This window comes from Lissotriton vulgaris, chromosome 10, assembly GCF_964263255.1.
Source record: "Lissotriton vulgaris chromosome 10, aLisVul1.2, whole genome shotgun sequence".
NCBI classification, from domain to species: domain Eukaryota; kingdom Metazoa; phylum Chordata; class Amphibia; order Caudata; family Salamandridae; genus Lissotriton; species Lissotriton vulgaris.
The window spans coordinates 659,392,816-659,419,604 of record NC_141698.1 but is presented as its reverse complement, the minus strand read 5'-3'; the positions used below and the strand labels follow the sequence as shown (position 1 = coordinate 659,419,604).

The following is a 26,789-nucleotide window of genomic DNA, read 5'->3' as shown; positions in this document are numbered from 1 at the left end:
GCCATTCGTGATCCATCATGCACCTGCGGCTGAGTTTGCCCACCCTGGTGTTCAGAGAACCTGCCAGGTGTTGAACCACCAAGGATATGCCCTGATGTGCCAGCCATGTCCAAAAACGGCGAGCCTCTTGACATAGGGTCCACGACCCCACCCCGCCCTGTTTATTGCAGCACCACATGGTGGTGGTGTTGTCCATGAACACCTGCACTACTCTTCCCGAACAGAGGGAAGGAATGCTTTTAGTGCAAGACGGACCGCCCGGAGGTCCAGAAGGTGGATGTGGAGCCCGGACTCTGCCGGAGACCAGAGACCTCTGATCTGTGCCTCTCCCATTTGGCCACCCCACCCCAGAAGTGATGCATCTGTCACCACTGTAAACTCTCGTGGGGGAAGGGAGAGGGATCTGCCGTTGACCCAATCCTGGTTCGTTAGCCACCACTTCAATTGACATGCAGTGCCCTCCGATTCCCCTGATACTGTGCCCACTGGAATTTCAGGTCGCACTGTAGAGCCTGCATATGCCACCTGGCATGACCTACTAGCAGGATGCAGGAGGCCATGAGGCCCAGCAGCCTCAGGGTCAATCTGACCGAAACCCGGGATCGGATTCATAGCCCGAATATCTTAAACTCACTGCTGAAGAGGATAAGGCTGAAACTGTGTTGTGTCCAGTACCGCTCCGATGAAAAGGAATCAGGTGTGACTTCCACACGTTTATAGTGAACCCCGGAGAGTGCAGAAGATCCGCCGTAGTCTGGAGGTGGGAGACGACTGCCTGGGGCTAGCAGGCCTTCAACAGCCTGTCGTCAAGATAGGGGAAGACTGGAACCCCTGATCTACGCAGATGAGCTGCGACCACCTCCATCACTTTTGTTCACACCCAAGGGGCGCTGGTAAGGCCAGAGGGGAGCTTGGTAAACTGAAAGTGCTTGTGGCTGCGGACGTGGTGCCGGTGGAGTTGGCGCCGAGGGAGGTGTAACAAGGTCGACTGGCGCCGATAAAGATCCAGGCCTGGATCCAAGGGGACCCTGCGAGGCCGAAGCCACCAGTGTCGAAGGCCCAGGGACCCCAGCAGAGTCCACGGGCCCCGAAGGCGCGCCGGAGGAGTCGGGCTGCCCAAAGATGGCATGCATAGCTTCGTAGAAACTCCGAAGCTGGGAAGGGGTGACTCCGGCTCCCGGAAAAGGAGGGAAACGGAGTTGATGCTTTAGGCTCCACACACAGGGCCAAGGGACGGGCACCATCTGCATCCCTCGCCTCGACGACCAACAGACGCTGAGAAGGTGAAGAGCGACGATGGTTCTTCGACTTCTTCTTGTGCATCGGCTTACCTCAGGAGTGCGAAGACTTCAATGACAAGTGGTGGTGGGGACTCCGCGACCGGTCCCTCAACCGCGCACGCGACCGGGACCTCGAACGGCGCGGAGTGAACTGTCGGGCCTCGAGAAGCTTTTGGGACTGCTCTCACAAAGAGTTCAGATTCATGGTCCGGCAGTCGGAGCACGACTTGGAATCATGGTCGCCCTCCAGGCACCACAAGCACACACATTGTGGGTCCGTAACCGACATCAGCGTGCGACAGGTGTCACAAGCCCTGAAGCCGGGCCGAGGACGAATGGACATCCCTGCATGCACCAGGAGTCGATAGACTCAAAAACGGTGTTGGCAAAAGTCGCAAAAAGTCAGTCAAAAAGTGACTGGAGGTACCGCTCTCTCTGGATCTGTGCTGGCTGGAGCGGAAAAAGAAAGAACTGACGTCAGCGAGCTAGGGCGGCGTCTAAGTAGCTACTGCAACGTCATTCTGGCGACCAAGCGTAGTCGACCAACGCCACCTTTCGACACGCAGGGGTACGCCTGGGGGTAATTCAGGTAAGGAATCTATTACTAATAGTCTCTTTCAGATATATTTTGACGTCCTTTACCTTATTTTCTGCTACTCTGCCATATTAGTGCACGGTCAGAGGAATGAAACATATAATCTTGGATGATCCAAAAAGAGTTACTAGCTGAAGAAACTAAGCAAAGGTCAGGGAGACTCCGTTCACATGACATGTGATAGAAAATCTGAGGGGGTCAGCCTCTGTTTGGAGTGTTGTAGATGGTTCTGTTGCCTGATTGGTTATAGTTGAAGTGTGGTCCTTTTTTAAAAGACACAGATAGGCTATTAAACTGACTTTTTCATTGCCATTATAGCCTATGATAGTGATACATACTGCTTTGTTATGGATCCGTGGGACTTCCATTTCCACAACGGGGAATGATTCACACATGTAAATCTCTAGAAGATCCATTACTGGAGAATTTCACGCAGTTCTAGACTTTACAATTATTTCCTATGGGGCGTTATGCTATGTCCCTATCTGCATTATTTTCTGTGGCAGAGTGCTGTAGTACCTATGAGTGGCCATGTGTGGTGCTAGACTTCTTCTAATGCTGGGCTTAAGTACATTTACTACTATTTTAGAACCTTTAAGTACAATCTGGGTATACCAATAGTCTTACATTTTTGTGGATGGGTGTTTTCAGTAGCCTGTCCCTCCCGATACCCCCCCCCTTTGCCCCTACCATTTAGTAGTAATTAATCCAATTTTCCAGCATCTCCTTCGGTCGCTCCTGCATGGACTACCAAAATGTAGGTGTATGTGTGTGTGGAGATCTCTGCAGCAATAGAAGTGGCAGACATCCCAGAACATAGATTTGTGAATTGCATTTTGTAGTACTTTAGTACTACTGCAGTACTACTAAACGTACTACAAAATGCAGTTTGTGAATCAGTACTAATAAATGTACTACAAAATGCAGTTTGTGAATCAAGCCTTTTGGTTTCTCAATATCTAGACAGGGGGCTGTACAATATTTATGCAGGGATGTAGTAATAAGCTTATGATCCATGGTGGTATGTGCAACATCCTGAAATGAATAGTTTGGCAGCCCATTCAGAAGAGTTTATGCTTCCCTCGTTAACATATTTGCTGAAGGAAGACTAGGCAAAATTATATGATGGAACTATGAAAGGAGATACATTGTGATTACAGCTGTGTTGTGAATTGGAGAAAATAAATGGTTTATTCTGATGCGGTAATATGTATGCTGAATGCTCACAGCATCCTATTTCTGGAAAATGTTATAAATCCTAGTACCTGAATGTATAATTTTTACATGTCATAGTAACCAAGTAAGGGTCATGTATGAATACAGCGAACATGCATTAGATGGCATATCTGAAGTTGACTGCTGTACAGGATGTTTGTAAACTCATAAATAAAGAAATAAAAAGGAGTTTAAACGTTTTCTGGCAACTACTGGACCAAACAAGTAAACTGGAGAAAACGGATTATGTTACTAGACCTCTGGGTTTGCTTTAAGCAGAAATCTTTTTTTGGGGCCAGGTGTGTGAGCACTTTAGAACTTTTGGCTTCAAATCCATACATTTCATTATAAACAACAATAAAGAGCTGCAAGTATAGTTTCCTCCATACATTCACCATAATGTACAGTCTAATACAGTTTCTTCAATTTCATCTGACTTATTACCTCACATTGGTTGAGCTTCAAGGGGTGCAACACTAGCTGAGATGCTCTTCAAATACAGTTTTTCTACAGTCAAGACTTCAATTTCCTTTGTCCAGAAGACTGTGCTCATCATTAGAATCACTGAACTCCACCACAGTAATGACTAAATAAAGAAGGCAGTAACCTCTCCCAGAACTTCCGCTACAGTACAATCTTCTAACATTGGGAAACAACATACTGGTGTTTTTTTTGCCCCCGTTTGATTATACTTCAAGAATAAGTTAGCCGGATGCAACCATCCACATGTATAGCAGCTGATTCCTTTAGTATTAACCCTGGAAAAGAGCTCTGCCTCTTTCACTATTTTCTGATATCTAAGCATGAATGTGAAGAGTTGATACCGTTGCTAATGAGGGACATAATTGTTACTGCTAGAGGAAGAGCCTCTCAGATCAATACACATGTGAATGCCTTTTTAGTAAGAGGATTTTACAGTCAAAAACATGGGTCAATAATTACCAGTATAGAACTAGAACATTTCTGCATTTCTGGAGGTGGTTGAAAAACCTTGGTGGCACAGGATAATTTAGTGGTTCAAAAATCTGCGCTTTCAAGTAATACTGATTTTTTTTCAGATTGATTCCAAAAAGAAAACATTAATTGAAAAGCAAATATTTTTGAAATTAGTCGAATCTAAACATTTGTGGCACACTAGAAGTCTTTCTTGATCCTGAACATTAATGGCGTTTGTTGATTCTATATTTATTTAATCTCAAAAGGTCTGATAGACTACTAGTTTTTAAGTTCACAGATAATAGCTAATTTAGTTCTCCAACAAGCCGAAGCCTTCCAATGTAGAGGAATTGACGTGCTACCTTTTGTTAATAAAAACTCGTGCCTTTCTCTTAATGAAAGAAACACAAAGTTGACCTCTGGACAGGATGATTTTCCTATATGTAATAATGACCTAAAAATCTGGCTCTCCAGAGGCAAACGTATGGTTTCCCAGGTCCTCCCCTTACCTGGTAGCACAGATAACCCTCTAACAGAAGACTCTTTGATGTGGAACTGGTTACCTGGAGTTCTCTCAAATACCACCTCGAGAAACCCACGACCATCTTCACATCTTTAACCCGTGTTTAAAAATTGTCTCTTGGAATGCCGCTGGCTTGTCCAATTGCCCTGAGAAATTTGATTATCTCCTCTCCCTGAATGCGGATGTGTATTGTATCCAAGAAACATGGTGTGATACTCCTCCTTATGGAGGGAATGACTACTTCGTCCTAGAGGCCGCTGCAACTCCATCTAAAAAAGGCCACGCTAAAGGCGGAATTGCCTGCTTGTTATCCAATGCTTTACAATGGCAATTCTCACACTACAAGGACGAGAGTAATCTATTCCAAGCCATAACTATTTCTAACCTGGATCCCGTTGTTCAACGGTCTTCGTTTATAATATTAAATGCCTACATTCCTCCTGAGGATAAATTTACGACAGTTTTAAAACGTATGTTTTCTTATATAAAGCAATTATTAGAGGTGGATGACCCCCCATACTTACTACTGGTGGGGGACCTAAATTGTAAAGTGTCTAATACTTCCTTAGACATATTTAGAAACAAAGCAAAGGAAGAAGTATATAATATTCCCCAAGCTCTCCTGCCCAATAAAATAAAAACTAACAAAAGGGGCAAGATTCTTCTTGGGGAACTCAGTGCCATGGAGGGAATTATTATAAATGGCAGAATGCCTTCTGATACCCCGGCTAATTATACACATGGTTCAACTAGGGGAGAATCTATTTTGGACTATGTAATAACAGACTTTGACACGTTCTCTTTTCTTAAAGATTTGGTAATCACTCATACCCCCTTGAGTGACCATAACATTATTAAATTAACTGTCTCATTAATACCCCCTGAATCTGACCTCTGGTCCTTAAAGAACAGAGGCTTTACTATTAATCGGCACTCTGAGCTCGACTATTGGCAAGGTAGAGAATTCATGTTCCTTGAAACCCTCATCCAAAAAGTTACCGAAATGGCTAGGAGTACAGGAATCTATAAAAAGAAATATTTTTCTCCTAGTCCTCTATTAAGGTTAAATAAAGAGATTAATAAACTTGTTAGGATGCAATACCTTAATAGATCAGGGGAGAACGGATTACAGTTAGCTCTGTTAAAAAGAAAGAGGGTGAGATTGAGAGCCAAGTTTAAAAGAGACAAAGAAGATACTTTATGGATCAAGCTAAGAGAGGCATCAACCTGTAAAAACTCTAGAGATTTCTGGTCCATAATAAGGCAAGGATGTGGATCTGTAAAAACGTCCACTCCTATTGTTATTACAGAAGATGTCTGGACCCAATTTGTGTCTACCTTATATGCGCTCAATGTTGCAGAGGGCGATGCATGGGTTCCAGATCTTAATACCGATTCTAAAATGGAACACCCCACTGAGCACTCCATAGCTACCGCAATCAAGAGCATGCGCTCTTCCGGGGCTATGGGACCCGATGAATTGCCCATGTCTATAATCAAGCAAGACGTAACTACTTGGAGCAGGATTCTTCTTCCAGTGTTTCGGGCGTGTTTTAAAACTCGAACAGTTCCCGACTCTTGGCGGGGAAGTATCCTGATCCCAATTTTTAAAAAAGGAGACCGGGATAATCCCTCTAATTATCGCCTAATTGCCTTATTGGACGCGATAGGGAAAATTTTTGCGAAACTTTTATTAGTATTAATAACTGAGTGGGCAAATTTAAATAATATTATACCTAGGGAACAGACAGGATTTCGAAAAGAGCATGGAACTCTAGATAACCTAACTTTGCTACAGGTAATTGTAGACAAATATGTTCGTGTACGTGGCGGGGGCATATATGCAGCATTTATAGATTTCTCCGCAGCGTTCGACAGGGTGGACCGACCGACGCTGTGGAGAAAGCTGTCGGCATTGGGTATGCCGGGATACTTATTGGATTTAGTTAAGTCCCTACACTGGAACACATGGTGTAGGGTGCTACAAGGCGGTGAAAGGGGTCTCTCCCAAGCTATCCCCTCCCGGAATGGACTAAAACAAGGATGTATATTGGCACCCACACTGTTTTCCCTGTATATGGCCGATTTGCCAACCGCTGTTGCAGATTGTGAGGGACTAGCCCCAAAAATTGGGGGAAGTGTTATATCTATTCTAATGTATGCAGACGATATACTTGTTTTAGATCTGACCCCGAAAGGTCTCGCTAATCGTCTCCATACATTGAATGAATTTGCTGATGCACACTATATGAAAATTAATAGCTCAAAAAGCAAAATCATGTGCATCTTTGGTAAGAAGAAGTGCAGATCTAGGAGTTTTAACTGGACATTAAGCGGAGAAAAACTTGAGGTAGTTAACTCCTACACGTTTCTAGGCAAAATAATATCTTCTAACCTCAGTGAGAAGCCCCACATCGAAAATAATTCTAGAAAAGCAATGGCCCATGGTAGGGGACTATGTTCCTTGTATAAAGCGACGGGGAAGAGGCACTTCTCCCTATGCTTGGAGGTATTCCGAGCGAAGATTCCTGCTACCCTTCTTTATGGAATGGAATTGGTGGATTTAAATCAATGGGATTTTATGCAAAAAATGGAGGGGAAGGTATTAAGGAAAATTTCCTCTTTTAATTCAGCCTGCTCCACATCTTCTTGCAGGCTGGAATTCGGACTGCGAAGTTGCTGGGCTCAAGGGTTGGCTGCTCTCGTAAGATGGGTAGCATGCTTAGCCCGAGGTAAACCAGGAACCTTACGAGAAATTTTAAAAAAGGAACTATTGGGCAACTTTAATGAATTCTCGCAGCTGGTAAAAAATTTTAGAAAAGCTGTTTCATTACTGGAACTGGATGAAAGTACGCTATTTTCACTTTCTCCATCAGAGTTAAAATTAAAGTTAAAAAGTATGTCCTGGGAACTATGTTATAAACTGGATATACTTGCCCAACAAAAGTATAAAGAAAGGGAAGCCCTGGTTTTAACCTATACACCTAAACTAGCCCAACAATACTTAACTTGGAACATTCTGCATGGTGTCCGTAGGGTATGGTACCTTCTACGTCATAATTTGCTTCCACTTAATATACTACTCGCAAAATGGTATGGAGTGTCTCCAATATGCAATTTATGTAATAATGCCGTTCAAGATTTTAACCATGTACTGTTTATTTGTCCGGTATTACGTTTATTGTGCAAAAAATGGATAAAACCAATTTGTCTACAATTGGGAATTATGAATGTAAAAATGTTCTTACATGCTCTTTATTGCCCCCCTAACGAAATGTTCTGTTCCAGAATTTTTAAATATTTTAAAGAATTTTTACATATATATTAATGTGATTTTGGGAGATGTTAATGAGTGCATTCTTTGTACATAACAAGTGGTTATTTCTGTTGCTGTATGTAGCTTGTGTTTAATTTTGCTATGTTAATATGTGCGTTATTTATGTGGCCCTCAATGAGAGCCAAATCATAATAAACTTTTTGAACTTTGAACTTTGAAAGTTCACAGATCTGAGGAATCCCAAGCAATCTCATAGCTCACATAAAATATGCTGCCTGCTATCACCCACCAAGTGCTTGTTTCTTCAGACATTGGCTATGTGCTTACAGATTAAGTGTTTTCCAATTAAATCAAGGTATTAGACCTTTTCACACTTTGGCCCTGCATTTAAGGTGCTGGCACACAAGGCACTCATCAAACATGTGTCTGAGATGTTTGTTTCCATCAACATCTGGGACAACCAACTAATCACTTACTGATCCAAACAGCAAGGCATCCACATATTGCCTTATGTGAGTAAATAAAGTAATTCCCTAAACGTTCTCAGCTGTTGAAACACTACTAATTTATATTCCACTCTTCTAAACGAGGGAACATTTTTTTTAACAGACAAATAAGTTAGTCAGCCAGAAAAACCATGCATGCTAAGTTTGAAATAGGACCCTGAACAAACAGCAGTTCAAGTAAAAGCTCCAACAATAAATGTAGTGAAGTACCTGAGTATATCCTTCGTGATGCTAGCAGGCTCTAAACCGTGTAAAAGGTTCGCCTATAGGATAGGGAACCACACACTAGAGAAGGTGAAGTCTTTTTCCTATCTAGTGCTACTGTTCGACGGGGCACTCAAATTCAGATCCCTAGTGGAGGACCGCAGCTCAAAATTAATCTCCATAAATGGTGCCATAGCAAACTACGGCCGCAGGCTGGATCGTTGGTCTCCTGAACAGATCTTGAACCTCTATAATTCAATAGTTTGTGCAAGAGTAGTATATGGGTCGGAAGTCTGGGGTTATGTGAATGTGGAGCAATTGCAAGTTGAGGAAAATAAATGTATGCGAAGGATTTTAAAAGTCCCTCAGTGTACCTCAGCCGCAATTGTACACAGTGAACTGGGGAGTCCTTTTATTGAGGACCAGATTAAGCTAAGACCTATATTGGCATGGTTGAATACCTGGTCAAATCCTGAGGCAGTCTTAGGTAGACAAATTTTGGAAGACTGCTTGCACAGGGACAAAGGGTTACACATTCCCTGGCTAAATTATGTGAAGTTTGAAAATAGGAAAAAATCCCTAGATCCCTGTATGGGAGAAAGGACTGGCAGCTGATTCAAGAGCCCACTAGTGCCGTTTACTACAGATTTATCGTCATGTTGCACAGTTATAATAAAAGATTATTCCGCAAAAATAATTGTATTAAAACATTTTCATTTAATAGTTTATAAAAACATAAATTTTATGCATATACGTGCCATTACAATAGAACATTAAAAACTGTGTAAAAACACAGTGACAGATTTAAAACATAAATTCACTTGAAAGAAACAAAATGTCGACGCAGCGTTTCGGTATGTTGCAATAACACCTTCAGGACAGTTCTCTAATTAAAGAAAACATACAATTATTATTTACATTAACGGAATCTTTTGCTACAATTACACAGGCTTTTGTATGTATCGTTCATTGTTATAAATTTGCTTCATGGCATGCATTATAGGCTTTATTCCCAATCTTTTTTATCTAAAAAACAAGTTATAGGCACTCTACAGGACAAACTAGTGGGTCTCTCAAATTTCAACTGTTCCAGTAGCAAAGACCCTGCTTTGCACGATTGGTTATCAGTAGATAAAAATTACCACTAATAGGGTAATTTACTTTACATACTCCGTTCTAAATCCGGACAGGAATATTTAATAATAATTACAGGCAATTCAATACCTCATTTAGATTGTATGCCTTTGCCTTAGATTTTGGGCGTTCTTCTCTGGTCAGCCTGGAGTACTTTTGAGGCTGAACCAAGACTGGTGATTTTCCAAGTCCTGTTGTTTAAAATCAATTCCACCTTTAGGAACAATATAAGAAACATCACCTATTACTTAGATCTTTCTCTTTGGGGTCCATTTTTATGCTACATGCGGTTTCATCATATTTACCTTTGAACCACAGTTTCTTTCTTTTCTCCTTTTTTTTTGGCATTGTCAGATAACTGTGTTTTCTTGGAGTTGGGTGGTATGGAACTGTAATTCCAGACAAAGAAAAGAGGGACCTCTATTACAATCTGGACCCTGTTGTCTCTATTCAAATTCATCAATTTCAAGAATTAAAGAATTACCTTTATGTTGCAATGTCTCCTTCTCTTTATGTACTGAGGAGCCACCGATATTTTAATTAAAATTCAATATCTGGAAGTGAGACCAGAGGGGATTGATTTAATATATACTGTTCACTAGAGGGCTTTATGTGTGCAGTATACACAAGGTTCTCTTGACCAAAGCTTACCTAATTGATCGATTCAGGCCGGAGATCCACTCGTGTAAAATGGCTTTACACTACCTTCAAAGAGCTAATGACCCATGGACACTCTATTGTATTATGAATTTTTTGAGGCTTGCCGTGACGTTAAGAAATACAAGAGGAGTTAGCTAAAGTAACGTGGTTTTTAATTATGTATCCTTTTTACTCTTTTACCTGTTTGTATTGGTAATTCTAGATTATCTCCAGCTGCAATTTAATCCTATTTTAACTTTGTAAATATATTGTACTTTTATGATGTTTTTTAATCATCGAATAAAGAATTACTCAAAATAGTGAAGTACCTAAACTTGTGATGAACCAAGAGAAGTGTTAAGTTTAGTTTATTTTCAGCACAATTAGTGTAAAGAAATAGATCAAGAAAAAAAGAAAAGGATTTGTATGTGCATGTGAAGAATAGAAGACAAAAAGGTAGTAATTATGTAAAAAAAGAAGTGCAATTACTTTGGCGGAGAACAAATATAGCATTGAATGCTTAAATAACGGGACCAACAAAAAAAATGGAAAACATTTGTTCAGGCATAGTGAGAGTATCTTTTCTGAGGGAGACCCTGTAGGAACCCAAATCATGCCTATATATCTGATGCCATACAAAAACACAAGGAATCAGGCAACCCAACTGAACTGCCATAGCTTTAGCACAGTAAATTTAGAATGTTCAAAATATACATTGTTTCGATCTCAGAATTTCCATTTCATACCTTGAAGAGTTGAATCCATCGTTTTTGTTCTGTTTGTATTCGCTGATGCATTTCAACATTGGTTGTAACTCCAACACTTCTAAATGCTGCAATGTACTCTTCACGAACCTCTGGTTTTGTTTCAGGATAAGCCAATTTGATAATCCCCAAACATGCATCTCGGAGACAGCGTGATAAGATTACAAGCTCATCTAAAGTAAAAGGCATCATTGATGATTGTCCTTGCCCTACAGCTGAAACGAAAACAAGACACAATTTTTTAATACACATGTACACACACACTTGTAATGTTTGTGTGCTGTAGTGACTTCCATCAACAACACGGTTGTACAGCAGACGTTGCATCGCACAAGTTACTTACCTTCGGTAACGATATATCTGTAAGAAACAGTAGTTAGTGTTAGATTCCTTACCTTAGAATATCCCCAGGCGTCAGACTGGATCCGGAAAGTTTTGCGCAGCAGTACCCCTGCGTGTCGGTAGGCGTCGTCTGGGGCTCCGCGTCCGTCGTCGGTGTCGTTGGCGCCGGGATGACGTCGTCGGAGTACTTAGACGGCGCCTTTGCGCGCTGACGTCAGTTCTTATACACAGCTTTTCCACACCAGGAACACAGAGTCATGATAAAAACCGACACTGGTGCCATGAAACTAGGGCCCTCAAAGGGAAGATCCTTAACCCTAGATATCGGTTTGCAAACAGGGAGGATGGGTGGGGGCGGTAAGGAATCTAACACTAACTACTGTTTCTTACAGATATATCGTTACCAAAGGTAAGTAACTTGTGCATCTGAAAGAAACAGGTTAGTGTTAGGTTCCTTACCTTAGAATAGATACCCCAGCAATACCAGTGGTGGGTCTGCGAACCAATGATCACACCAGAAAGTCCTGGAGAACAGAACAGCCGAAAAAGCCATCTCTCCGGACTTGGCTGTCCAGGCAGTAGTGTCTAGTGAACGTGTGCAGCGAGGCCCATGTCGCTGCCTGACAGATATCCTGCAAGGGGACTCCCCGACCTAGGGCAGTAGTAGCCGCCGTGGCCCGGGTGGAATGGGCCCTGAGCCCAACAGGAGGCTCCTTTTTAGCCAAAGAGTAGCATACCTTGATGCACAAAACGACCCACCGAGAGATGGTCCGTTTGTGCACCACCCATCCCTTCTTAGCGCCCACGTAGCCAACAAAGAGCTGGTCGTCCACCCGGAACTGGAGTGTGCGGTCCAGATAGAATGAGAGCACACGTTTTGGGTCCAGACGGTGGAGCCTCTCTTCCTCTTTCGAGGGATGCGGAGGCGGAAAGAAGGTGGGCAAGGTGATGGACTGCCCGATGTGGAAGGCTGTGACTACCTTGGGCAGGAAAGAGGGACGCGTTCTCAAGACAACTTTGTCCGGATGGACAGAATGGAAAGGAGGTTTGGAAGAAAGGGCCTGGAGCTCACTCACCCTCCTGGCAGAGGTGATGGCAACCAGGAAGGCAGTCTTAAGAGTTAGAAGACGAAGAGGGCAATTGTGAAGTGGCTCGAAAGGAGCGCACATCAAATAAGTAAGAACAAGGTTCAAGTCCCACTGAGGCATCACAAAAGGAACAGGAGGAAACATGTGAGTGATGCCTTTCAAGAATCTATTTACAACAGGGGACTTGAAAAGAGAAGGCTGATCAGGTAGCCTTAGAAAGGCTAAAATGGCAGAGAGGTAGCCCTTCAGAGTGCCCCCCTGGGCAAGAGAAAGAAGAGAACCTCTGAAAGGGGGGCAGAAAGGGGATCGACAGCCTTTGCTGTGCACCATGCCACAAATTTATTCCACCTGCAGTCGTATACAGATTTTGTGGAGGGACGCCTGGCTGCCAGAATCACATCACAGACCTCAGGAGGCAAATCAAATGGCCTCAACTGTCACCGCTCAATCTCCAAGCATGGAGATGAACACTGGACAGGTTCGGGTGGAGGACCGTCCCCTGCTGCTGCGACAGAAGGTCCTCCTGAAGAGGCAGACGAATCGGGGGATCGACTGACATGCTGAGTAGCTCAGGATACCAGTATCTTCGTGTCCAGTCCGGAGCCACAAGGATGACTTGGGCCCGGTCGCAACTGATCTTCTCCAGCACTCTGGGCAGAAGAGGTATAGGCGGAAAGGCGTACAATACACCGCAGCTCCACTTGCAAACGAAAAGCGTCTCCGAGCGAGTGCCGCCTTGGAAATTCCAACACGCAGAACTGATGACATTGTGCGTTCTCTTCGGTGGCGAATAGATCTAATCAAGGCTCTCCCCATTGCTGAAAGAGGCCTTGCGCCACGTCCGAGTTCAGATGCCATTCGTGAGACATCATGCACCGGCGGCTGAGTTCGTCCGCCCTGGCGTTCAGGGAACCTGCCAGGTGTTGAACCACCAGGGTGACGTCCTGGTGTTCCAGCCATTGCCAGAGGCGCAGAGCCTCCTGACAAAGGTTCCACGACCCCACCCTGCCCTGTTTGTTGCAGTACCACATGGCGGTGGTGTTGTCCGTGAACACCTGCACTACACTTCCCCGGACAGAGGGAAGGAATGCCTTCAGTGCAAGCAGGATCGCCCGCAGCTCCAGAAGGTTGATATGAAGCCGGGACTCCGCCGGAAACCAGAGGCCTCTGATCTCCGCCTCTCCCATGTGGCCCCCCTCAGCTCAGGAGGGACGCATCAGTCACCAGTACGTTCTCCGGTTGGGGTAGGGATCTGTCATTGACCCAATCGCGGTCCGTGAGCCACCTCTGCAACTGTCTCGCAGTGCCCTCCGAGATCAGGACGTGGTCGGACAGGTTGCAGTGATGCTGGGCACACTGAAACTTCAGGTCCCACTGCAGAGCCCGCATCCGCCACCTGGCGTGATGCACCAGAAGGATGCAGGAGGCCATCAGCCCCAGAAGCCGCAGCGTCAACCTGACCGAGACTCGGGATAAAGGTCAAAAGATCGGAATCAGAGCCTGATTATCCCGAACCCGCTGTTCGGGAGGATAAACCCGAAACTGCGCCGAGTCCAGAGCTGCTCCGATGAAGAGGAGCTTCTGAGAGGGACACAGGTGTGACTTTGGCACATTGATGGAGAACCCCAGCAGGTGCAGGAGGTCGGCCGTAGTCTGGAGGTGGCTGACGACTGTCTGGGGCGAGCCCGCCTTTAACAACCAGTCATCGAGATAGGGGAAGACTGACACCCCTAATCTGCGCAGATGGGCTGCGACCACCGCCATCACTTTCGTGAACACCTGAGGGGCACTGGTACCAAAGGGGAGCACGGTAAACTGAAAGTGCTAGTGGCCTACCATGTACCGCAGGTAACGCCGGTGGGACGGCAGGACGGGGATGTGAAAATATGCGTCCTACAAGTCCAACGCAACCATCCAGTCTTCTGGGTCTAGGGCAGCTAAGACCCGAGCCAAAGTCAGCATCCTGAACTTCTCCTTCCGGAGGAAGCCATTGACATTCCGCAGGTCCAAGTTAGGGCGTAGGCCCCCTTTGCCCTTCTTCGGAACCAGGAAGTAGTGGGAGTTACAACCACACCCTACTTTTGGCCCAGGAACACGCTCGATGGCCCCCTTGGCCCAGAGGGCCATAACTTTCTCTTGGAGAAGTTGCAAGTGATCCCCCGACATGCGGTGGTACTGCAGTGGCATGGCGGCTGGAGGGGTCGCCTCGAAGGGGAGGGAGTAGCCCCTTCGGACTTGCAGCACCCACCTGTACGATGTGATGGAGCGCCAGTGGAGGAGGTGATGGCAAACCCTGTCCCCCACTGGCATTGAATGGGCCTGAAAGCTCAGACTAGGAAGGCTTTGAGGCGGATGCAGCGGGGGTGGATGTGGACTGGCCTCGCCGCTGTCCCCTGGCACCGCCACGGCGGTTACCACGTCTGCCGCTGCGCTGGATGTTAGTCTGCAGCCCATGGCTGGCAGGACGCGAGGGGGTGCCCCTTCCTTGGCCACGAAAGCCGTGGAAAAAAGAAGAACTGACGTCAGCGCGCGAGGGCGGCGTCTAAGTACTCCGACGACGTCAACCCGGCGCAGACGACGCCTACCGACGCGCAGGGGTACTGCTGCGCAAAACTTTCCGGATCCAGTCTGATGCCTGGGGATATTCTAAGGTAAGGAATCTAGCACTAACCTGTTTCTTTCAGATGATCAATATATTAAGAAACAACACACTCAAACAGTGAACATCCAATACATTTATTTGTGCAGTGCAGCTATTTAAATAAAATCTAGAAAGAAATATTGCTATTCTGGTATTCTCTTGCATTAGCAAATATTCATTTCCAAATCTAGGATTTCTCTCTTGTATAATAAAACATATCTACTTACAACAAGATTATTGTATTGCTGGCGTTGTATCTTTTGTTGTGGCTAGCTCCAAGTCTTTGATTATACATTTTACTATCTTCTAGAAAAAATTCACACTCAAATTACTTCATAACTAGTGCTTTAGATCCCCTTTCGGTAGAAATATTACATTTTTCTAATAAAAGTAACTTTTGAAAATTGTTTTGATCAATCATGATAAGGTAATATATTGGTGGTTCGATCACCAACAGCTGCATGATTTATCTCAATAGAAGTATTCAATGCATATGAAGTCCTTAGTAGCTAGAGAAGCAAAAAACGATTTGGTGGAAGTCTCAACCTTGAAAACACAGAGGAACCAACTACAAGATACAAGAATAGATCACTCAAGATTTGCAATCAATAAAACCATTTTGAGAATTCCTCTTTCTATAACTTACCATCTATAGGGTCACCAAAAAACTCATTATCATGAATAGAAATAAGTGAGTGACTAAATAAAGAGCTAAAAAGATAAAAGAGGGGGATGATCCGATTGGAATCTTCAAAAGACATTGGAGAACCTCTTGATATCACCTGGATTAGTGGCACCATAGACCTTAAAAGAAAAAGAACACATTTGTAATTTCAAACACATCAACCTATCAAAGCACTTCAAACTCCACAAGGTTATATTTAAAAAGTTCATCATAAAGTAACCACTAAAACAATGTGATTGATATACCCATCAATAATTCAGGTGAGGCAAGTGTTCGAAATAAGCACTCATGCATGTTGATATACATGCTTCCAAAATTGTAAACAAGTAACAAATTGGAAAACACACCAATGTCTGGAACATTGGGAGAGATAATGAACCAAAACAATAATGGAGAAGCAAGATAGAAATTATCCAAAGAAGATGGCTTTCCCGTATAGTTGACAGAGGGTGGAGTCAAAGGCCCAAGGCAAAGATGATGGGTCCAATTTTAGATGTTACACTAACAATGTCAGTGTGTCTTCCACCCTGGATAATAATGTTTTGTAAAACAGACCCATGAAATTTGGGTATAAGTCATGAAATTATCTATGAGGTGGGTATTTTTTCTAGGTAATATACATGTGGATGGTTCCATGCGGCGTAATTGCTACAATGATTATGATGCATTGTGGAGCAACATGAGCATTCTATTGAAATGCATGAGTGAATGACTACTGCTGAGAATCATGGAGAAAAATAAAACAAAGACAGTAACAGATTATAGTTACAACTGAAAAAGATTTATGGATGGTACCACACTAATTTTGGGCTTCACATTGAATTTGAAGAGATACAACCATATGATAAATGTTAATTCCCTGCACCCTAACTGAAATTTGGTACCATCTTTGAGATGAAAACGTTTTATCTCTTGATACTAGTACAGATTATATTTAGAACTCGAGAAAGCTGAATACCTTTCTCATTGATTTCAGAAAAAAGGTTGGGCTACCTATACTACCATCAACAGCTCAAGTCTGTTAATCAGTAGATTCCACTGTGTTCAACTGTAGCTTCACAGTAAAGCGCGAATGAATGAAGGCAGTACTAACATTCGGGAATTACGAGTCCCTTGCAAAATTCACATTGCAGGAATACGAGTTGTTGAATTTAAAGACTTTCCTAAGAGTAGGCTCCAGGAAATAAGCAAAAAACTTAAAGTTAGCTATTCAAAAACTCAAGGAAAAGATTTGTTTTAGTAGTTTATGGTTGGTTTTAAAAGACTAAAGACAATCAACAAAACATTTCACCACGTATGTCCAATATCCCTTATTTCTTAATGCAGACTACAGTTTAAAATCTGAAAACAGGAACAATTTATTCGACAAGTGAGACTTTATTTCTGTTTTCATGGCAATTCTTAGGAAGTTGTTTCTTTGGAAGTAGTGGGAAGAAATCTGTAGAGATGTACAAATTACTCACCTTCGGTAACGTAATATCTGGTAGAGACACAGTCATACCGCAGATTCCTTAACTTTTGAATTCTCTCCAGGAGCCAGACTGGATCCAGAAATATTTCAGCAGTACCTCTGCGTGCCGAGGGATGGCGGCGTACAGCTCTGATGACGCAGACTCCAGTCATGACGTCAGGAGAGCAATACAAATACCCTCCGGCACGAGGATGTCAGTTATTTCTGTGAAACCTTCTGTGCCAGTACGCAGAGCCACTATAGAAACTGGTTGTGGAAATAGTGTACCAAAAGATCAAAAATCTTTGAAACATTAATAAAGTAGGAACATCCATAGTATGTTAATACCAGACATGGATTTGAAAGAAAACCCTAAAGAATCAACGAAGCACAGGGCTATGTGAAACCATGCACCCTGGTGAATAACCAGCATGCAAGGGAAAAAAACCTCGAACTTTATAGACCATTCATCAATGGTAATGAATGGCATGGTATAGCAAAACAAAACCTATAAAAACACCAAGCAGTTTGTTAAATCACACCATTACATGACATAGTGACAGCGCCAATATATGGTATGATGATACTAAACAAAGACATTCAAAGAAAGAACCAAATGAATCTATACTGCTCGCTGGTGTTTAATCAAGGGTGAAAGAGAAAACAACCCCCACTCTACCAACCACTCACCATTGGAAATGGATGGTATGGCAACATCTTAACAAAACCTATGTAGCAGGACCAAACGTTCAATTGAGCCCCAACATTAGTTGAGACATTGATAACCTGTATATAAAACCAGTGCTGAAAAAGGGTATAACCCTCTTACCTCATAGGTCATTCGCAGAGTGGGGTGAATGGGCAGGGCATTAAGGAATCTGCGGCTAGACTGTGTCTCTACCAGATATTATGTTGCCAAAGGTAAGTAACTTGTACATCTGATAGAGATATATAGCTGCAGATTCTTTTGAACTTACCTTAACTTTTGAATTAAATACGGTAGCTATACTCCCCTGGAGGAGGGTCTGCAAACTATGCCTAGGAAAGTTCTCAAAGAGGACCAGCTGGTCATAACTAACAACCGATCAAATGCATGTAGGAGTAGCAGAACAAGAGATTGGCTCTTAATAGAATACATGATCACTGTCACAGAAAATGTAAATAATAAACAAACCTACACACCCGAAAGAATCGGGCTTTGAGGAAAAAGAGGGGAAACCCCTTAACAACCAACTGACAGTTATAAGACATTATCCTCTATCCCCAAAGGGGAAAGAAAACTTGTTTACCAAATGGGTCAAGTGCAAGATAAAAGCAATGGAATCTGCATTCTTTATGACAAAGAAATATCAGAGAAAGTATAGTCCTGATACAATCCAGAAGAAAGACTCTCAGAAGTCATTCCCATTATACCAAGGTGAATGAACATTAAAAGAAAGTTGTATTATATATATATATATATATATATATATATATATATATATATATATATATATATATATATACACACACACACATACATGTATACATATACACATATATACATATATATTTATATACATATATACATATATATTTATATACACATATATATGTATATATATACATATATATCTTCCAAGATGCCCATGCATTAAGAGGCGTACTCCTCCAGCCGGTGAGTAATAACCCTTTATTTTCACAAAGCAGAGTTACAACTCTGGCCATTTCCGTCCATCCGCCGTACGCGTTTCAGAGCAAACATGCTCTTTCATCAGAGGCAGTTTTTAAATGGCACCATAGTTTCTGGATTTCTCCACAGTTCCTTGCATCGCATTAAATAGTAGGCTTCAGGTGTGCCTTTTCCGGTTAGTCCGGTAACTTCATTTGCATGCATGCTGGGACTCGTGGTTTTTCACATCCTGCTCTTTACCTTCGGTGGATGTGTGCTTTTTAAAAAATGACATGGACCAATTATCACCCTCCAGTGGGCCCCAGGGCGGTAATTCTGCATTGAAATGAAGAGCCAGCTGCGCCTTCCAATCCCGAAATTTTCGGAAATAAGGTCCCCATTCTGCTTTCACTGGGGTGGTGCGATCTCCAACGGCTTGGACGTGCCGCTCATAAATCTTCCGAAATGCCCATGCATTAAGAGGCGCACTCCTCCAGCCGGTGAGTAATAACCCTTTATTTTCACAAAGCAGAGTTACAACTCTGGCCAATTATCACCCTTCAGTGGGTCCCAGTGCTGTAATTCTGCATTAAAATGAAGAGCGAGCTACGCAGAATTACAGCCCTGGGGCCCACAGGAAGGTGATAATTGGTCCATGCCATTTTTAGGTCTTGGCTAGCGTAGGCTGCGCATGCGCAGTCTCGCTGACGAGATCTTATGTCTCAGAGTAGCGAGGCTTAAACCCACCCCTCTTCTTCATTGGCTGGCCTCCTAAACGGCAGCCAGCCATTGGAGAAGATGTCTCTGTGACGATCTCTTTTCCCTGTAAGCCCCGTCTTTTTCAGATGGAGCGGCGTGTTTTTTTCATTTCTTTCTCTAAAGAAAAACACGCCCCCCCAATCCGAAAAGGACGGGGCTTACAGACTCCTGCTGCCCGTGTCTCCTCTGTGCGTCTTCCCCCCGGGGCCTCCTCTCTCTCCTCCCTCCGTCTGTGCGCCCGGCCTCAGTGGAGCCCTGCGGAGAACCCCAAAGGCGTCAGTGCTCCCCATGTGTCCAGGCACCGTCCGTCTCCCCGCTCTCCGTGTTCACCCTTTACATTTGCAGATTGAGTTTTGCACATTTAAATTTAAGGCAAGCAGGTACACTTGCAAGGTTCCTGTTTAGCGGTCTGCTCCTCCCTCGGTTTCAGAGCACAGGACATTCCATGCATTACATTTCGGTTATCGGATATTTAATGTTCCTAAAGGTGCCGTGTAACATTGACCACGCTCTTTTTCCCGCCACGCCCCACACACCAAACTCGGAAGACTGAAGCGAGAAATTTTATCTACAAGATTAAGCCACCACTCCCGCCTTCCATTCAACCTCTCGGACTCTGCTTTTTAGACCCACAACCTCAGCACGTTTCAGCGAACACAAGCAGTCGCGCAATGATCTGCATCCTGCTGGTCGCTGCACACGGAACGGTGCTCGAGAGCCAGATTAAGGTGAGAAGTAGCACGGACAGGACAACATACGCGCGAAACTTGAAGAACTTCAGGAGGGGGGGTGATCGTTTTCCTAAGAAACAGAAGTTGGACAAGAGAACCTAAGCCCCGCCTCTTCAATGCTATAAAGCGAGCCTGTCATTATAGAATGTAACACACAACCTTAAAAATGTAAAGAGCACGGAACTGTCACAACACTAGCGACGTCCAGAGTAATCTTTTACATAACTTTTCGTGCACTCTACTTGCTTCGCTCTTTTTTCTAGGCCTAATAGGCGTTGCTGTTAAAACATGTTGCAGTAGGATTTGATCTGTTCCCTCGTTGTGATTCTGCCCTCTGTTCCCTCGTTGTGATTCTGCCCTCTGTTCCCTCTGTTTTTCTGCCTTCTGTTCCCTCGTTGTGATTGTTTTTCTGCCCTCTGTTCCCAAGTTGTGATTGTGATTCTGCCCTCTGTTCCCTCGTTGTGATTCTGCCCTCTGTTCCCTCGTTGTGATTCTGCCCTCTGTTCCCTCGTTGTGATTCTGCCCTCTGTTCCCTCGTTGTGATTGTTTTTCTGCCCTCTGTTCCCTGTGTGTGGCTCTGTGTGTGTGGCTCTGTGTGTGTGTGTGTGTGTGTGTGTGCGTGTGTGTGCGTGTGTGTGTGTGTTGGGCTGTGTGTGTGTGGCTTTGTATGTCTGTGTGTGTGGCTTTGTCTGTCTGTGTGGCTCTGTCTGTCTGTGTGGCTCTGTCTGTCTGTGTGGCTCTGTCTGTCTGTGTGGCTCTGTCTGTCTGTGTGGCTCTGTCTGTCTGTGTGGCTCGTGTGGCTCTGTCTGTCTGTGTGGCTCTGTCTGTCTGTGTGGCTCTGTCTGTCTGTGTGGCTCTGTCTGTCTGTGTGGCTCTGTCTGTGTGGCTCTGTCTGTGTGGCTCTGTCTGTCTGTGTGGCTCTGTCTGTCTGTGTGGCTCTGTCTGTCTGTGTGGCTCTGTCTGTCTGTGTGGCTCTGTCTGTCTGTGAGGCTCTGTCTGTCTGTGAGGCTCTGTCTGTCTGTGTGGCTCTGTCTGTCTGTGTGGCTCTGTCTGTCTGCGTGGCTCTGTCTGTCTGTGTGGCTCTGTCTGTCTGTGTGGCTCTGTCTGTCTGTGTGGCTCTGTCTGTGTGTGTGGCTCTGTCTGTCTGTGTGGCTGTCTGTGTGTGTGGCTCTGTCTGTCTGTGTGTGTGTGGCTCTGTCTGTCTGTGTGTGTGGCTCTGTCTGTCTGTGTGTGTGGCTCTGTCTGTGTGTGTGTGTGGCTCTGTCTGTGTGTGTGTGTGTGTGTGGCTCTGTCTGTGTGTGTGTGTGTGTGTGTGTGTGTGTGTGTGTGTGTGTGTGTGTGGCTCTGTCTGTGTGTGTGTGTGTGGGGCTCAGTCTGTGTGTGTGGGGCTCGGTCCGTGTGTGTGTGTGGCTCTGTGTGTGTGTGTGGCTCTGTCTGTGTGTGTGGCTCTGTCTGTGTGTGTGGCTCTGTCTGTGTGTGTGCGGCTCTGTCTGTGTGTGTGCGGCTCTGTCTGTGTGTGTGTGGCTCTGTCTGTGTGTGTGCGGCTCTGTCTGTGTGTGTGGCTCTGTGTGGGTAGCTTTTTTTGTAGGTGGCTCTGTGTGTGGGTGGCTCTGTCTGTGTGAGGGTGGCTCTATTTGTGTGTGGGTGGCTTTATGTGAATGACTGTGTGGGTGGCTCTGAGCGTGGGTGCAAATGCAATAGGTCTCGCATTTGCGAGCGATTAAGCTATTGGCATTGTAAATGACAATGCCATTTATTTATATGTTTTAAAAACAAAAGCATAAATAAAAATAATGTCATGAGCAATGCCAATAGCTCTAACTTTAACATTGCCGAGACCATTGCATTGTAAATGCTTGTTTTGAAAAGCACACAACCACCGAAGGTAAAGAGCAGGATGTGAAAAACCAAGAGTCCCAGCATGCATGCAAATGAAGTTACCGGACTAACCGGAAAAGGCACACCTGAAGCCTACTAATTAATGCGATGCAAGGAACTGTGGAAAAATCCAGAAACTATGGTGCCCTTTAAAAACTGCCTCTAATGAAAGAGCATGTTTGCTCTGAAAGGCGTAAGGCGGATAAATTGATACTTGTATAGCGCACTACTCACCCGCAAGGGTCTCAAGGCGCTTGTACGAATACCGCTGTGGAACCCATCCTGGCTTTCCCTGTGAGGTGTCCACTCCTGGGCACCCCCAAGGTGGAGGCCAGGCATCCTTAGCGTTGTGGGGGCCGTAGTGGAGATTAAGCAAGCTATTGCCCAGAGTTGCAGAGTGGGACTCCATGATTGGAATAGGCACCGAGGCGAGAATTATCAGGTCCGTGGAATTTTGAGACCAAGATCCGCCAAGGCGGGGAATTGAACCCTGGTCCCGGGCTAGACCTCTGCATCAGGGTCTGCCGCTCTAACCATTGAGCCACACTTCTCCACAAGACGGAAATGGCCAGAGTTGTAACTCTGCTTTGTGAAAATAAAGGGTTTTTACTCACCGGCTTTTACTCACCGGCTGGAGGAGAGTGCCTCTTAATGCATGGGCATTTTGGAAGATATATACATATATAAATATATCTATACATCAAACACAAGAGTTGCCCACTCGGAGAAGCCACACAAAGGTAGGTATTCTTTTCGTTTTATTTTCGGAAGTTAAAGCACGGCTGGTATGACACTCTGCATTAAAAAGTTTTCTAAATCGCCGACGCGTTTCTTGCTTCCAAGCACTTCTTCACAGGCAAGTCTTTATTCAAACAGTGGAAAGCAGTGTGTGCACTTTTTATTTCAAGTTCTGATTCCCGCCCCAGTGGGCGTCGCCTCCTCACAGAGCCTCATGGTCTCAGTAGTGCATATATCTATACATATATACATATATCTATACATATATACATATATATACACTTATGTACACATATGTATACACACATATACATATATCATCACAAAAAGGTTGCCCAAGGTTCGCCAAACGCGTTTCGGGCTCCCATGAGCCCTTGGTCACATGGGCGGGACTCGATATTTAAATAAAGCAATTTCCAGCATTCCGCTTCCTGCATCTTTTCTGCCAGTGACCAAGGGCTCATGGGAGCCCGAAACGCGTTTGGCGAATGAAAGGGAGAGGCAGTTCACTCAATCCACTGCTGTCTGCGGCGTCGAGTGCAGTAACCCCGGTGTATGCGGCATCCTCAATTGGGCAACCTTTTTGTGATGATGTGAAGCGGCCATGTCCGGTCGTGAGGATGCCCTGACGCGTGTAGCGGATCCCAGGCACTTGTTATTACAGGTGCTGCCAGGACATCGGGGGCCTGAACCGCAGTGACATTGTAGCGGTTGGAAGGGGTGTTGCTAAAAACTTTTCACCTGACGAGGAACATATATTTTAAAAAGGTACAGCAGCGGTAACCACTTGGTTAGAGGAATGTGAGTCCAGGGGTATTACAAACAGACTACCTTATCCAGCATACCTTGCGCCCGCATGGGCGGCACTCGATATTTAAATAAAGCAATTTCCAGCATTCCGCTTCCTGCATCTTTTCTGCCAGTGACCAAGGGCTCATGGGAGCCCGAAACGCGTTTGGCGAATGAAAGGGAGAGGCAGTTCACTCAATCCACGGCTGTCTGCGGGGTCGAGTGCAGTAAGCCCGGTGTATGCGGCATCCTCAATTGGGCAACCTTTTTGTGATGATGTGAAGCGGCCATGTCCGGTCGTGAGGATGCCCTGACGCGTGTAGCGGATCCCAGGCACTTGTTATTACAGGTGCTGCCAGGACATCGGGGGCCTGAACCGCAGTGACATTGTAGCGGTTGGAAGGGGTGTTGCTAAAAACTTTTCACCTGACGAGGAACATATATTTTAAAAAGGTGCAGCAGCGGTAACCACTTGGTTAGAGGAATGTGAGTCCAGGGGTATTACAAACGGACTACCTTATCCAGCATACCTTGCGCCCACATGGGCGGGACTCGATATTTAAATAAAGCAATTTCCAGCATTCCGCTTCCTGCATCTTTTCTGCCAGTGACCAAGGGCTCATGGGAACTCGAAACGCGTTTGGCGAATGAAAGGGAGAGGCAGTTCACTCAATCCACGGCTGTCTGTGGCGTCGAGTGCAGTAACCCCGGTGTATGCGGCATCCTCAATTGGGCAACCTTTTTGTGATGATGTGAAGCGGCCATGTCCGGTCGCGAGGATGCCCTGACGCGTGTAGCGGATCCCAGGCACTTGTTATTACAGGTGCTGCCAGGACATCGGGGGCCTGAACAGCAGTGACATTGTAGCGGTTGGAAGGGGTGTTGCTAAAAACTTTTCACCTGAAGAGGAACATATATTTTAAAAAGGTGCAGCAGCAGTAACCACTTGGTTAGAGGAATGTGAGTCCAGGGGTATTACAAACGGACTACCTTATCCAGCATACCTTGCGCCCACATGGGCGGGACTCGATATTTAAATAAAGCAATTTCCAGCATTCCGCTTCCTGCATCTTTTCTGCCGGTGACCAAGGGCTCATGGGAGCCCGAAAAGCGTTTGGCGAATGAAAGGGAGAGGCAGTTCACTCAATCCACGGCTGTCTGCGGCGTCGAGTGCAGTAACCCCGGTGTATGCGGCATCCTCAATTGGGCAACCTTTTTGTGATGACATATACATATATACACATATACATACATACACATATACATATATACACATATACATACACAAACATATATATATTTTCCCCAAATGGTCAGAAATCCACGGAATTTCGCTTCCCAATGTCTATTGCCGGACAGCAAAAATCTACAAAGCTTGCCCCCGCATGGTCCGACAGTCAGTCTGAACATGACTTCGAGCCATGGACACGCTTGAGGAACCAAAGCAAATGAGAAAAGAGAAGCAACCGCATCTCATATTAAAACCTCAAACATTATCTAAGAATTTCGACTTACGCAACCAGGCGTGTCTATGAAGAGCAACAGATCGAGCCATAGCTCTGCCAATAGAATCGGTGGTGTCCATTGCCATCTTAATATTAAACTTTGCCATCTCACTGCCAACTTACGCAAGCTGAAAGAGTTCAGCCCTGACCCCTTCAGGAAGGGAAGGAAGCAGATGGGTGATAGAATCCCATAAAGCATATGAAGCCCTGCCTAAGACACAAGAGTTGTTTAACGACCTCAAGGCCGAACTAGCCGAAGCAAAGATATTCCGGACACACAGTTCTAACTACCTAAATTCTCTACCTGGTGGAAGGAAAGGAGAAACATCTAGATTCGGCGAAGTCGTAGCAGCTTGCACGGCGAATCCCTTAACAGTAGGGTGTCGCGAAATACAAAGAGGGTCATCCGGAGCAGGACAATGGCGATGGGAAATGGCCTAGTCAACAGAGGCACCGGTCACTGACCTTGCCCAAGTTCCCACGACGATTTCATACAGAGACTCTCCATAAGGCAGTAAGGGTTCAACACCTGTCACACCCTGGTGAAGCAGATCCAAAAAGTGATAATGTGACAAAGCCACCAAAGGAAGCTGCAATTTCAAGACCTCAGCAGCTCTCTTTATAACTTCAGCAAAAGCTCTACTAGCCTTTGTCGCCATCAATGGTGGAAAAAGCAGATCAGAAATAGCAGATGGTTGCAGACTACTATCCTCACCCTATGCAGCCCAAGAACCTCCTACAAGAGGCTGAACAAGACCAGCCAAGCGGTCGACGTCACGGGGGTCACCTGAGCCACCTTGCAATGCTGGAGAAACAGCAGCAGAGCCGCTTTATCCACAGAAGGCAAAGGAGGAGACATGGGAAACGTAGTTGTTATGAGCGGCATCCCAGGTGCTGATAGACGTTGGGCGGCGTCGTATCATCATGCACCATGAGTGGTGCCTCTGGCGTCGACCGAGGTCAGGTGGCGTTGTATCCACCTCCAGTACAACCTCATCTGATGTCGCCAGCATTACAACTGGAAGCTGTACTTGGCTGTGCACCAATGCCGTAATTACCTCAAGAACAGAATCGAGATCTTCGGCACCAAGGGCAAACCCGCCAGCGTGTTTCCAGTCTGAGTACCCCCAACCTCCTTGGGGCCCGTAGGCACACCAGGGTGAGGCATGGACCCGAAAAAGGCATGGAGGGCATGATAGTATGCCTACATCTGGATCATATTCGCCCCGGTATCCAGGATAAGGAGGGAGGCTTAGGGTCGACTCTTGTGTGACGTCTTCCAGTAAGGAACGGGAGGAACCAGAAGCCACATCACGACGTGGTGAGGCTGAAGGCTGCCACGACATCAATCTCTTACGACGGGATTTTGTGACTTGGGTGAGCTGCTCTCATGGGTATGGGCTCCTTTAACGGCCCCGGCAGGAACCTTTGGGCGTGAAGCAGACCGACGCCGCCTGGA

At 45.1% G+C, this 26,789-nt stretch overlaps 1 protein-coding gene across 4 annotated transcripts in view; it reads right to left on the bottom strand.

The window, feature by feature from the left end:
• Nucleotides 1-26,789, bottom strand: part of UBE3C (ubiquitin protein ligase E3C) — a 1,218,167-nt gene that overhangs the window by 597,675 nt on the left and 593,703 nt on the right. For all 4 annotated transcript variants that reach the window (XM_086941492.1, XM_086941495.1, XM_086941493.1 and 1 more), the window contains 2 exons: nt 15,791-15,948; nt 11,056-11,288 (listed from right to left, as the gene is read on the bottom strand). In XM_086941492.1, the coding sequence (XP_086797618.1) occupies nt 11,056-11,288; nt 15,791-15,948 (391 nt within the window). The remainder of the gene's footprint in view (nt 1-11,055; nt 11,289-15,790; nt 15,949-26,789) is intronic.